Raw genomic sequence first — 13,524 nt, forward strand, 5'->3', positions numbered from 1 at the left:
ATCAGAACAATAACTTCAAACTATTGATTCTCAAATTTAGCAGTTAACATTACTATTAAATTCACTATTAATGGTAAGAACGAGAAGTTCTAATAATAAAAACATAACTGTCATAACAATAATCAATTTAAAAATTAATTAGTCTTGAGTTTTATACCGAGCTAATATCCTACACTATATACATGATGTACTTAACAAAATTAATAGTTAAAATTTTTTAAATATTTTGATATTTTTTTATTATATTGTCATTAAATAGTTTTTAATTATTAATTTTATATGATGACAAAATAAAAAAAATATATTTCAAGATATAAAGTTGAATTGGAATAATACTAAGAAATTAACATTATAGCAATTAATTTCAGCCAATATTATATATTATAACAGATTGCTAAACAAACTTATTATCATGAAGCTCACTAAACCTAAGATTCTTTTAAGTTTGAATTTTGAATTTTTTTTTAATTAAACTTCAGATCTTCTTGTTTTTAAGAGCTTTAAAATTTCATTCTTTTATGTTGAATATTAGCTATCAATGTTAACCGGATAATATTGGTTTCTAAGAAATTTTTTTATATTCTTTTTAACATTAAATGTGAAAACTTTAAGTGTGCAACTATCTGAATTCTTTAAATAAAGACGTAACCATTTATAACAAAAGTAGTTACCAGAAAATAATGTTGTTTTAAAACAAAAAAAAAATGAGTACACAAGATTTCAACCTTAAATGTAAATAAAGCAACATTTATTAAGTATTGAGCTAATAATAAGGTTTATTAAGAACACTTATTAGTCATCCCTTTGACCTCATTCATATAATATACTCTTTTAAAAAATAATATGCAAAATTTGATTGCTGCTTAACACTTTCTCTACCTAGTGTGTGTGTTTTTTTTTTGTCTAAATAATAAAAGAAAACATAAAATAAAATAAAATATCTATCTTAAATCAGATATAATAATTTATTGAAGAATTTTATAATTTACAAGACTCATACCAAATAACATAATTGAGATTACTTTTAATTTCATATCTAACCATTTAATTCACAATTTTATTTACTTCCTTACATGTTCAATTAAATTACAAGTACTAAGATCTTGACAATAGTTGCTAAATTTTGTTAACTAAATCAATAATTTCATATTTATACCATCAGAAGAGTCATATGAAAGATAAAGAATGCTCAGACAATCTATTTTATACACTATGTCTCTCAATAATTCGCAATCCCAAATTAAAACAAGATCCCTCCAAAGTGCAAAAAATTCACGTCAGATGATGGACTAGGGAGGAGAGCTACCAGAACAACTCATAATTCAACTCCATTAGAATTTTTAATAAAACAACTAAATTCAGACAAACTCAAATCAATAAACAAACTAACATCATAATTAACTTTAAAATTATTATCTATAGGAGATTTTCAAGACAAACGGTTCCTAGAAGGCTAGAAGTACTAAAAAAAGTACACATGTTCATATATAACCTTAGATTCATGACCGTGCTTCTGATGAGAGCAACCACTTTGTGATTTGTCCAATGATATTTAACATTAAAAATGTTATTGCACCTATGCTTCTACAACCACCACACTCGGCTCCTAAAAGAGCCTCTTTACCAAATATGACCTTTCAAAATCAAGCTTCTATAGAGAAGCCTTCAACCGAATCAATAACCTAAGGATCTAGCATATGCCAAATAATTTAAAAATATACACAATTTCTAAGACAATGTTCTACTATCTTCGGAGTCGCATTGCATCTCTGGCACATAACCGAGCTAGGTAGATGCCGCCTAAAGCAGAAGAGAAGACCTCTGTCGGGAGAGTGTTATGAACCCAAACCACACAATCAATTTGATCTTTTTCGAAAGATTCAAGTGTCAAAATCAGTTCCAATTGCTATTTTCATTTTATTTCAATTTATTCTTTAACAACCAATGATAACCCTCCTTTACACTCCTTTTTGTCCTTGCAGGCCACTAACTCCACCTCGGTTCTATGTCAGTCAAAGTCGAATAGTGCAAGTAGTAAATAAAAGGGATAAGTACGACTTTGGTCCCTAACGTAGAGGTCAAAAATTTATTTCGTCCCCTGCCTTATTTTCGCTACAAAATGGTTTCCAAGGTTTCAATTTGTTTTAAAATCGTTCTTTTTACCAATTTTTTTATTACCAAATTACTGCTCATTAAAAAATTATAAAATAAAATAAAATAAATATAAAATAAATAAAAAAAAGAAAGAAAGGATACAGAGAAGGGGGAGAAGGGAGGGAGGGAGGAGGGGGAGAGAAAGGGGACGAGCTCGCCGCTGCACCACCACTGTCCGCCTGCCGCCGCCGCCTCTTCTTCTTCTTCTTCTTCCGCCATACCCGCCGCATCACCGCCCGCCGCCGCCTCTGCCTCTTCTTCCTCTTCTTCTTCTTCTTCTTGTTCTTCTTCTTCCGCCATACCCGCCGCACCACCGCCCGCCGCAGCCTCCCCTGCTTCACCACTACCAACGAGCATCCCTACTTCCCCTCCCTTGCTTCACCACCGCCATACCCGCCGCTTCTTCTTCTTCTTCTTCTTACCACCAAATCCACTGCCGCACCGCCGCCCGCCGCTTTTTCTTCTTCTTCTGTGAATTATGTGAATTGAATTTTTTTATGAAATTTCTGTATTTTTTGTGAAATTTGTTGTGGAACATTGTTGTTGCTGAAATTTGAATTTGGAGTATTGTTGTTGTTGATTCTGGGTTCTTGATGATTATGATGACTTTCTGAGTTGAGTTCTTATTTGTCTGAGTTTGAGTTGTGGATCTGAGTTCTGGATTCTGATGAGGATGACGATGATGATTTTGATTTTCTGAGTTATGGTTGGTGTGATGCAGATGGTGATGGAGTGACAGTGGGTGGGGGGTGGTGGTGGTGGTTCTGGTTCTGAGTTCTTATGATTCCATGATGATGATGATGGTGGTGTTAGGTGGTGGGTGGTGGTGGGTGTGGTGGTGGTGGTGGTGGTGCTTATGCTTGTGTTTCTGCTGATGTTTTGCATGATTTTGGGGAAGAAGGGATAGGGGCATTTTGGTCCGAAGGACCGTTTTAAAACAAACTGAAACTTTGAGGACCATTTTGTAGCGAAAAAAAGATCAGGAACGAAATAAATTTTCGACCTCTATGTTAGGGACCAAAATCATACTTATCCCTAAATAAAATGATATATGAACATAGGAAACAAGATCATAAAATCTTTTAAAAAGAATCTACTCATCATACCACATAGATTACTGCACATCCCCAATATTCAATTTGAACCCATCTTTGAGAGCATCAAATATTTTGAGAATGTTCTTTCAAATGGCTGAAGCATTCTAGCTATTGTTGCCAAAAAAAATTAAATTTCAAAAATATTTATGCATCATAACTTGAACTCATAACTTGTCTCTATTATTAAAGCAATTTTAAATTAATTTACCAAAAAACGCCATATTAATTGAATGAGAAGTCCTATCACCCAAGCTATCCTTAAAAATTAACTGAAATATAAAATAAATATAGTGGTTGACATTTATATAAAAGAGAATTTATTTTTTTATAAATCTATTATATTTAAATAATAAAAAATATTACATATATATTAAAAATTAATTAAAAATTAATTATTATATTAATATATTATTTAATTTATTTTAATATATATTTTATACGAATAATTAATTTAATAGTTAATTTTTTAAGTACAATTAACATTATTGAAAAATTATGTTTTTTATGACATAATGTATTTTACTCAATTATATATTTCAAATACTATTACATTTATATTTACGCAGATTCAATCTATTATTTTTCGGTTATTATTTATTTATTAGTTACAAACACATATTTACACAAAGGGGTAAAACAAAAAGAAAGTTACATTTACAGAGATTGGTTGAATCCATGGTGGCACCCACACAGATATATCTAACCATTCTCTCACCTCACAAAAAAAAAAAAAGGTGAGGATATATGATATATTATTGCTTACTGGAAATTAAAGGGATTTCGAACCAACTACTAGCAATTACCGAGTCGCATGTATCGTAGAAGTTACTGTATAAATTCAACTAGTTAAAGCCCAAAGCTGAAATTTTTATTATTGGACCACACCAAATAATTATGTCATTATAGACCACAAAAAATTTTATACTACTAACAATAAAAAGTCATAAATGAATCGGAAAATAAATAAATAAAAAAATATTGTTTTAATTTTTGCATCTCATGCATTCTGCCATATTTTACATGTGGACAGAGAATAAATAATGTTGAGTTTATTAATAGCTAGCATGAGATTATTAACAACGAAACTTAATACAAAAGTGATAATTATTTGGGTTGATTAAATATTATTATGTCTTTGATTCAGAATTTTAAGAACGACATGTATGTTCTATATTGTTGAACCTAAAAAAAAGCTAGTTCAAAATTATTATTTCATACACATTTTTCAACTTTTGGAAGTTAATTGGAACTCAATCGGAATTAAAGAAGAAGAAAAATTAAACTGCTTTTCTTATTAATGGAATTAAATTCATCAACCATAATTTTAATAGTAGGGTTATATTACACGTAGAAATTGAATATTTTTTTTTAGATTTTTAGAAGTGATATGTGCTTCATTCAAATATTCGTGATATGATGAATTTAAGTATTATTTAGTAGTTATTAGTTTATATTTTAAATATTAGAATGTTTAATTTAATTTTATATATTTTAGTTTTATTTATTTAGTTACCAACTTGAATTTTATGTTAGAGAATTTAGAACTTTCTTTATTTAACTTAATAAAATATTATAAATACCTCATAAATTATTGTAGTTGCCGTTAAATGATTATAGGTGTAAAAAATAAAAAAGAACTCTTTGAATTTCGTGATAAAATCATAGTGTGGATAAGTGAAATTGAATAAGTCACTCTCTTGTCGAAGAATATAGGTAGAAAGTTGAGTAAGTTATTTTGATTTAATTTTCAAATTATAATATCAACAAGTTAGGTTGGGATATTTCTTTCTTGTTGCATCAGCAAAAAAGAAATTAGATAAAAAATTAAATGATTCTCTTTATATTTAATTTCAACCTTTTATTTTGTTTTTTATCTTCAATTTCAATTCATCTTTTTTTTTATTTTGATTTTTATCTTTTTGTTTATTATTAGTTTTTTCTTCTTTATCAGGATAAGGAAGACTAATAGAAGTTATAAGCAAGTTATAGTTAGTAATGATATGATTAATAAGGACCACTTTTGATTGTAATTGGTAATATAATATACGATCAAAGTAAAAAAAAAAAAAAAAAAAAAAGTATGAGCTGTATAGACTTTATAATACCAACCACTCTACACCTAATATCTTGTTCACATAATTTGGCTGGAGAAACGGTTCAACTAACATTCCTTCAACCAGAGACATTGTGTTAATTTGATCTATAATTGATACTTTTTTCAACTAACTTTTCAGCCTATTCAATCACGTACAAAAATAAATTCGTAAATTTAAACGTACATGATAACTGCAACGTAACTCACTGGTTACCCCACTAACTCCTGTAAGATTCTGAAATTCCCTGGCAAATATGAACAATGCCGTCTGTTTCAAGGTTTGATTGAACTATATACAATTAAGCATTTAGAATTTATTACTAAAAATACCACTATTTAATTCTATTTAATTAACTTGATTAAAATGTTATATTGCTGCGGGAATTTGAATAAAAAATGATTAATTCATACTTTTTGGTTATGGGTTAATTGTCATTGAAAGTGAAAATGAAAATTGAAAAGGATGTTAATTACTCCATAACGCATTTGGAGGCCGAGTTAATGTGAAATAAAAGAGTGATGAGTGGTGTGTTGGACCTATGTATTAATAATGTGAGCAATGTTCTAAGGTTGCCACCTCCTAAAGTTGGTGCATTCCTTAAATGAATTTGTGCTAAGATTGCGCTTTCATGCCCTCACTTTTTGTATGAATGAGTGAGCCAACATGTTCCTACATTATTGTCACATATACACTCTGCGCACATGCACTGCCCCTAATTAATTGCTCCAAATATATTAGCCTCATAATAAACTTCATTTCAACATTGACTATTCCTTCATGCCATGCATTAATCCACTATCGTTTTAATAGACATATATACTATCAATAATTATATATCATCATCATCGGTTAGACTATACATACACTAACTTCACGTCTTTTTTATCAAATATCGTTTTTGTTCCTACAAAAGTGTAGATTACTAGGTAATGACAATGAAGGTTTTTCTATATATATATATTTATGTATTTATTTTGAACCATAGTTGTTATTCGAATCTTATATATTAATACTAGAGAAAAAGACACTTTTCTTTTCTATAGTATCTTTAAATGACATCTCTTTTTCTATACTATTAAATAACATATTTTTTAGTCCATTTGACCGAAATATCATTCAATAATAATTATTTGATTGATTCAAATAATAATAATAATATAAAATATTTTAAATTATTATAAAAATATTTAATTTGATTTTATGTATTTCTGAAAAAATATTAGATATAAATAAATTTTATTAAATTAATAATAAATATATATTTATATTTATATCATTTATGATGTTTATTGATTTGGAAAAAGCGTACTATAAAAGTTTAATTTTATGCAAGGTTTTGAAAAAGAAAAAAAAGTAAGGATCACATATATTCGTGCAATTAAAGACAAGTATGATGAAACTACAATTAGTGTGAAGACTCAAGGTAGTGTGACAAAAAAATTTTCTATTGGTATAGGATTACACCATGGATCATCTTTAAGTCCATACCTTTTCACATTAGTCTTGGAAGTACTCACTGAGTATATCCAAGAGCCTATGCTATGGTGCATGCTTTTTGCTGATGATATCGTCATTATGGGAGAGTTAAGCGAATACCTAAATAAAAAATTGAATTTATGGAGAGAAGTTCTAAAAGTATATGGTCTGCACATAAGTCGTACCAAGACGAAATATATGGAATGTAAGTTCAGCCGCCGAAGGAAAAATCTTAATATAGAGGTGAAGATTGAAAAAAATATCCTACAAAAAATTAAAATTTTTAAATATTTTGGGTGCATTATACACGATAGTAGAGATTGAACAAGATGTAATCATAGGATCCAAACAGATTGGTCAAAGTGGCGGAGTGCATCTAGTTTTATATGTGAGAAAAAAGTGCCTTTAGAACTTAAAGGTAAATTCTATCGTATTGCTATCAGACCGGCTATGTTTTATGGTAAAGAGTGTTCAGCGGTAAAAGGAGAGTACGAACATAAGTTAAGTGTGACAGAGATGAAGATGTTAAGATAATGTGAGTGGTCATACGCGATTGAATAGAATAAGGAACTAAGATATAAGAGAGAGAGTTGGAGTAACACCTATTGTGAAAAAGATGGTAGAATCACGTCTCAAGTGGTTTGGACATGTGAGAAAAAGACCGACAAAACACCCAATTAGAAGGGTGGATGAGATGGAAGATGGACAAAGGGTGAAAGGTAAAGGAAGATCTAAGAAGACCATTAATGAAGTGGTCAAACAAGATCTACATGTAAACAGGGCTGCTTTGTTGTTGTGGTTATATTTATATCATTTACAATAAATTAATATAATTATTATTTATATATATCATTATAATGATTATTAAAAGATATTTTGGTCAAGTAGAGGATTAAAAAATAGGTTACTTTAATCTTACAAAGAATGAGAGTATACATTTATCAAATAGAAAAAAAAATATCATTTGAATATGTATTATTTCTTTTTTAAAATTTTGCTAACTTATATTATAAGCACATATATTAAGAGTATAATAAATAAAATTTTTTAAGTTTTTAATATATTCAAAGAATTGGAAATGTAAAAAAAAAAAATTTATTTTTTAATAACTTTAGTTAAACATTTCTTTTAATGGTATTTTTAAAATGTACTTTTAGAACATAACTAGGTTAGTAAAAACTTTTTTTTAAATAGTAAGAACATGACTAATACTATATGGCATTAATTATAAATAAATGATTTAACAGACGTCTATAATATGGCATTAATTAATTTTAATCTTCATATTTTTTAGACTATTATTTATTTGAGCATTCGAGTCTCTTGTAAATATTTTCACCACCAATTTGATTGAATCATATTATCAATTAAAAGTTTATCATTCTTCTCCAACAAGCTAATAACCACCTTGAAATCTAATAAGTTAATACTTCTTGCGGGAAAAAATAAAAAATTAATTAATATTGATTATCTAATTTTTTCAAAAATAAAAAATATCAGCATTTAACATTTGATATTATGAGTTAGTATGACGACGATTCCCCTCTTAAGTATCTCGTTGTGTCATTTTCATTTTTGTAAATTAATGGGATCTCACGTTCCTAGCTATTAACATCAGCGCATGCATATATTCTATTTATGGCTCATAATGAAGAAAAAAACACGATTATATAGTTTTCAAATACATCGCATTCATAAAATCACAAATAATGCACAATAATCAATCTGAACAAAAAGAGGTTGTCGCACCCCAATGCAATGAAAGGGAATTCGACGACTTGCGTTTTATTATACTGGCAAAACACCAACATTACAATTTTTTTTTGTTGAACAAACCAGTACATTATAACTTAGGCACACTAGCTTGGGAACATTATCATGAGAAGAAGAAAGGGTCACTAATTAAACTTTATCTTAAAAAAAACAAACCAAAAAAAGGTGGGGGCACACACAGATTATATATGTAATTTATTGATTAGCATTATTTATGTAAATTTAATTCCTTGAATCAAGGGCCATGATGGTGGAGAGGTTCATGGGGTGCATGTACTCATTGGTGCCTCTGAGGATCTGTTGGACTATGATTCTGCTAGCCCTCTCTGATGGGTGGAATGGGTCCCAAAATGCGTATAGGTCTCTGTTTGGGCATAAGTTTGAGGCTGGTGTGCACAGCCCAATCCCATTATATGGCCCTTGTCCACAGCATGCTATCTTTGAGGTTACAAATCCTGTCAGGCCCAAATTACAAAATCATTCGCAATACATATTAACTCAGGTGCAGTCGACTTCACGTGAAGTTGATAACTGATAGTCGTTAGATAATTTAACTGATTTGATTAAATTTTCTTTGACTATCAACTTCACGTAAAATTGACTGCACCTGAAAGGTAAAAAGTGGTAGTTGTGTGCATACATACCATAAGCTCTAGGGTTGGAAATGAAATCCATGTGCATTCTATAAGCATTAGCAGCAATGAAGACATGAGAACCAATGTCCTGGTTGAGAGAATTGATCATTTCAACGAGTTGGGGATTGTATAATGCAGCAGCTCTCTGGAGTTCAACGTCGCAATCACCCGTTCTGCTTCTCATTGCCAATTCTGCTGGAACACACCCCATTGGTCCTGTTCCCGTCACAAGCACCCTTCTTGCTCCCAGATTATACAGATTCCTCAGAACTTTCCGATACTCTGAAATCAGGTACCGCACGTAATCCGGGAGAGAGAATTGGCGTGATCTTGCTGAATAGGGGACTAGGTAGTAGTTGTTGACGAAGTCGTTGCCACCCAGTGTGATTAGGAACAGTGCTCTGTTCACGTGGTTTCTTGCTCCACTTGCTCCAATGTGTGCACTCAACCGTGCTTGGTATTCTCTGAACAGCTTCAGTTGCTTCTCTATGTGGATAATGTGCAACTGCCAAATCATCATCAAATCATTGAATGTGATTAACAACTTACTGTTGCATCAAAATTAATAAAACTACCAAAGAATAAGAAAAAAAAAGATGAAGAAATTTTATTGTTTATTATTATTGTATATGGAAGAACAATTATACCTAATTATACTAATTGCTAAATTGATTTTGAACTTTAAAATAAGACAAAACAAGTAGAATCTCTAGATGATAAGATAACAAATAAAAATCAAACTCATTGCACTAATACTCACAAACTGAATTCCGGTGTCATTCAGAATTCCAATGCCAGCGGATGCAAAATTAGCACCAATTAGGAGCTTCTCTCCAACAAGTAACGGGCTCAAATATGGCAGAGTAGGCTCTAACCCAAGCTCAAGACCTACATCAATCACAGTTCATTAATTAATTTAGTTACAACAAACCATGCAAATTAAAACTGCTGGACCATACTGATTAAATCAGGGATGTTGAGGCCGTTAGAGAAGCGTCCGGTCGGTCGGTGCGTCGGATAATCGATCCCATAGGGTGGCGCATCCGCTCTAGCGGTGGTTGCCAAGAAATCGTTGTTGCCACTATCCACTAATGAGTCACCAAAAACAAAGAATGCTCTTGGTTGAGCATTAACAAAACAAGAACAAGAACCAAGAAGAAACACAACCATTAAGCTTATCATTATACAATAACTAGCCATAGCTTAGTGTATGAATAACAAACAAATAGCTAGGTTGGTTATTCTAGTTTAATTTTGTATATGATAAGTAGTGTCGTGGTTTGCATGGAGATTGGAAAAGGGTATATATAATATAATATAAGGTACTAGGTAGTGTTGTATTGTGATGTGACTGTGTGAGAGATTGATAACTCTATCTATCTCTTTGTGTAAAACTACATTCATAAATGTGTTGTTCTACCACCTCTCAAGAATTAAAGCAAACCGCCGAATCAAGAATAAGGAGGAAGAGGAGGAGGGAAAGTACTTCAAATAATTGCATTGCTGACTCTCTTAAGTTTCTCATTCTTAAATTCACCAAAACCATAAAAAATAAAATTACATTGTGGAATTCTATATATGCTTTTTATCAGTTACCACAACTTCATGTAATATTATTGCTTCACCATGGCATCAATAATAGGCCATATAATTCCGCGTAATATATATTTGCATAGGCAAACAAAAGACTAGGATTTAGTAAAAACTCATTTACAGTTAATTTCATATGAAGTTGATAGTTGAGAACTGATAGATAAAGATTTAGTCAAATCAGTCAAATCATTTAACCGCTTTCAACTATCAACTTCACGTGAAGTTAACGTAGTTTTCATCCTAGTATGTTACGAATTGGATGAGTTTCTATTTGTGTTTGTATCTAATTTGTCAAGCAAAAAAGTTATATATTCATAAATAATCAATAATCAAATCAGTTATTATCTATTTATAACTTATTTTTAATGTGTATTTTGTATTTAAACATATATTTTATACGAATATTTAATTTAGTGACTGATTTTTTTATGTATATTTAACATCATTGTTTATCAAGACTAACCAAATAAATTAAAGTAGCAATTCAATATATAATATAAGGTGAAAATTCAGGTGAAGTCGACTTCATGTGAAGTTGATATCTGAGAGTCGTTATATGAAAATTTAGTCAAATCAGTCAAATCATCTAAAGCCTCTCAGGTATTAATTTCACGTGAAGTCGACTGCACTTGAATTTCCACCATAATATAAAGTGGTAAGAAACTAAGAATTAGTACTTTAGTTTTTATTTTTATTGTTATTATTATTGAGAGCTTGGAATGGAAAGTCGAAAAGAGGAGATAGAGGATTTAAATCCATTAATGCGAGAATGAAAGAGTAGCTACATAAGAAAAGTAGTTAATAACATAGTAGTTGATATCAAAGTGCGTTGATACATTTAAAACTATAGCAGTTTCAGGGGCATAGAATGCGAGTTATATGCTCTGCCAGCTTTGGTGTATAGCCAATTGTGGAATCTAGTTTGTTGATTTGACACTGACTCAAAAGCTAGTGTGCGATGAAATCAAAGCCTCATGTATATGTTCTTCACTATATTATATTCTAATAATTAATTAATCTCAAAAGATTCATCCTGAACTCGGTCTAAATCTAAGTGGACCAGTATTCATATTACGGAAAGTGATTATAAATGGTAGCATCTTACTGGAAAATTCAAATAACATTAACTCCTTGATGTCGGAATATTCCACAATAATTGGATAATGATGACTAGTTTTGGAAGATCCCACAGGTTGAAACTTGAAAAACAATGTAGTATTGATCACATGATCCAATCTTATTCAAGTCGCTTTACTTTAGTTTGATGAATTTAATTTGGTCATTCTAAATGGTGGCTTAATTCTCAGACATGCCTAAATTATGGGGAACCGCAAGTTCCCTTAAGCGTCATGAAATTAGGCAGCGATGTAAAACCGATAAAGATCAAAGAAACATTTCATCAAACACATTAAGAGCATGACTTCTCTATTGATGGCTAATCATTGTGGGTTTTCTATTATGCTAAACTCTACGGTCACTCTCATGCAATTTGTTGAATTAGGAGGTAAAATTTAAATTTAAATGGGCCAAAGCTACATGATGTGGTTCTAAAGTGCTAAGTATAGGAATGAATATTGAATTGAATTAATGGGTGGGTGGGGTCAATGAGGATAGGGATCATTGGGTCATGTGATCAACATAAATAAGGTGGCGTTTGGTCGCAACTTACAGCTACCCTCCTCAAACCTCAATCAACTTGTGTTTTCTTTCATTTTCAGTTTTTCAAGCTAGTTTCACCTTCAGTGAACAACTTTCTACACACGTGTGAAAATCAGCCCTTGTTAGTTAATTAATAATTACTCCTCCTAAACCAAAAAGCTTAAATGGGGAAATGAATTCAGAGTTAACCTCCGGCCCTAAGATTGACGATTTGCATTAGTTTAATTATTGATATTCTAATTGTACTACTTTAATCTCTCAAATTCAAAAAAAAATATATTAAATTAGTTCCTCATAACGTTAGATTATATTTAACAGAAAGAGTGTTGAGACTAGCTTGTATTTTTTTTAATTATGAGAAATTAAAGTAGTACAATTAGAATTTAAGGAACTAAATTGATAAAAAATGCCAATAGCAAGAATAATTTTAGGGTTTAACTCAAAAAATAAATAAAGAAAACACATTAGAATTATATATATATATATATATATATATATATATAGGTGCCTTCTATGGTACCTATTATTTTATTGTACCTATGGTGACTACAAAGAAGTTTTCCAATTAATTGTGGACATCTGGTAATTTTAAAGCGTGTCACTAAAAATGTTGCTTAAAGAAAAAGTGTTACCCTTAATCGTTAACTTGGCTCTGATACCAAATTTTTAACTTTGAATAAAAATAATTTGTAAATTCTATAGTATTGACCATTTCTACTGCTTTGATGTATATTTATAACTTTTTAATCTTGTTTTAGTTTATAATATTCTTTTTTGCATGGATTACTGTATATAAAATCTTTTATCTGTTTGTCTTTTTCTTTAATATAATTTCTCAAATCCTCAATTACTTCTTTTATTTCTACACTTTCTCTTGTTTCTAAATATCTGTTTAATTTTTCAATTTCATTCTCCATTTTTTCTGTCAGCAGCTTTAATTCTTTTAAGTCATAATATGGTTTTCCAGGCATTTATAAATTTTTTAAGTTTAATTCCAACTTGTTTATATTTATTCTTATTTCTATCCTTTTTATTATAAGA

The 13,524-nt window shown here is 30.1% G+C and overlaps 1 protein-coding gene across 1 annotated transcript; it reads right to left on the reverse strand.

Annotated features, from left to right (window-relative positions):
* Positions 1-8,818: 8,818 nt before the first annotated feature.
* LOC130936488 (GDSL esterase/lipase At5g33370-like) lies at positions 8,819-10,431 on the reverse strand. Its single transcript, XM_057866562.1, has 4 exons — positions 10,191-10,431; positions 9,992-10,119; positions 9,241-9,736; positions 8,819-9,051 (listed from the first exon to the last, which is right to left on the reverse strand). The coding sequence occupies exons 1-4, from the start codon at positions 10,429-10,431 to the stop codon at positions 8,819-8,821; spliced, it is 1,098 nt and encodes a 365-aa protein (XP_057722545.1).
* Between the last annotated feature and the right edge of the window lie 3,093 nt (positions 10,432-13,524).

Source organism: Arachis stenosperma, chromosome 6 (assembly GCF_014773155.1).
Source record: "Arachis stenosperma cultivar V10309 chromosome 6, arast.V10309.gnm1.PFL2, whole genome shotgun sequence".
In the NCBI taxonomy this organism is placed as follows: Eukaryota; Viridiplantae; Streptophyta; class Magnoliopsida; order Fabales; family Fabaceae; genus Arachis; species Arachis stenosperma.

Excerpts from the sequence above, each read along its gene's own strand:
- LOC130936488 (XM_057866562.1), bottom strand. The coding sequence starts at position 10,431 with ATGGCTAGTTATTGTATAATGATAAGCTTAATGGTTGTGTTTCTTCTT. Across the intron at positions 10,120-10,190 it reads CAACATCCCTGATTTAATCA|GTCTTGAGCTTGGGTTAGAG; the intron begins GTATGGTCCAGC and ends TGATTGATGTAG. Across the intron at positions 9,737-9,991 it reads ATGACACCGGAATTCAGTTT|TTGCACATTATCCACATAGA; the intron begins GTGAGTATTAGT and ends ATGATTTGGCAG.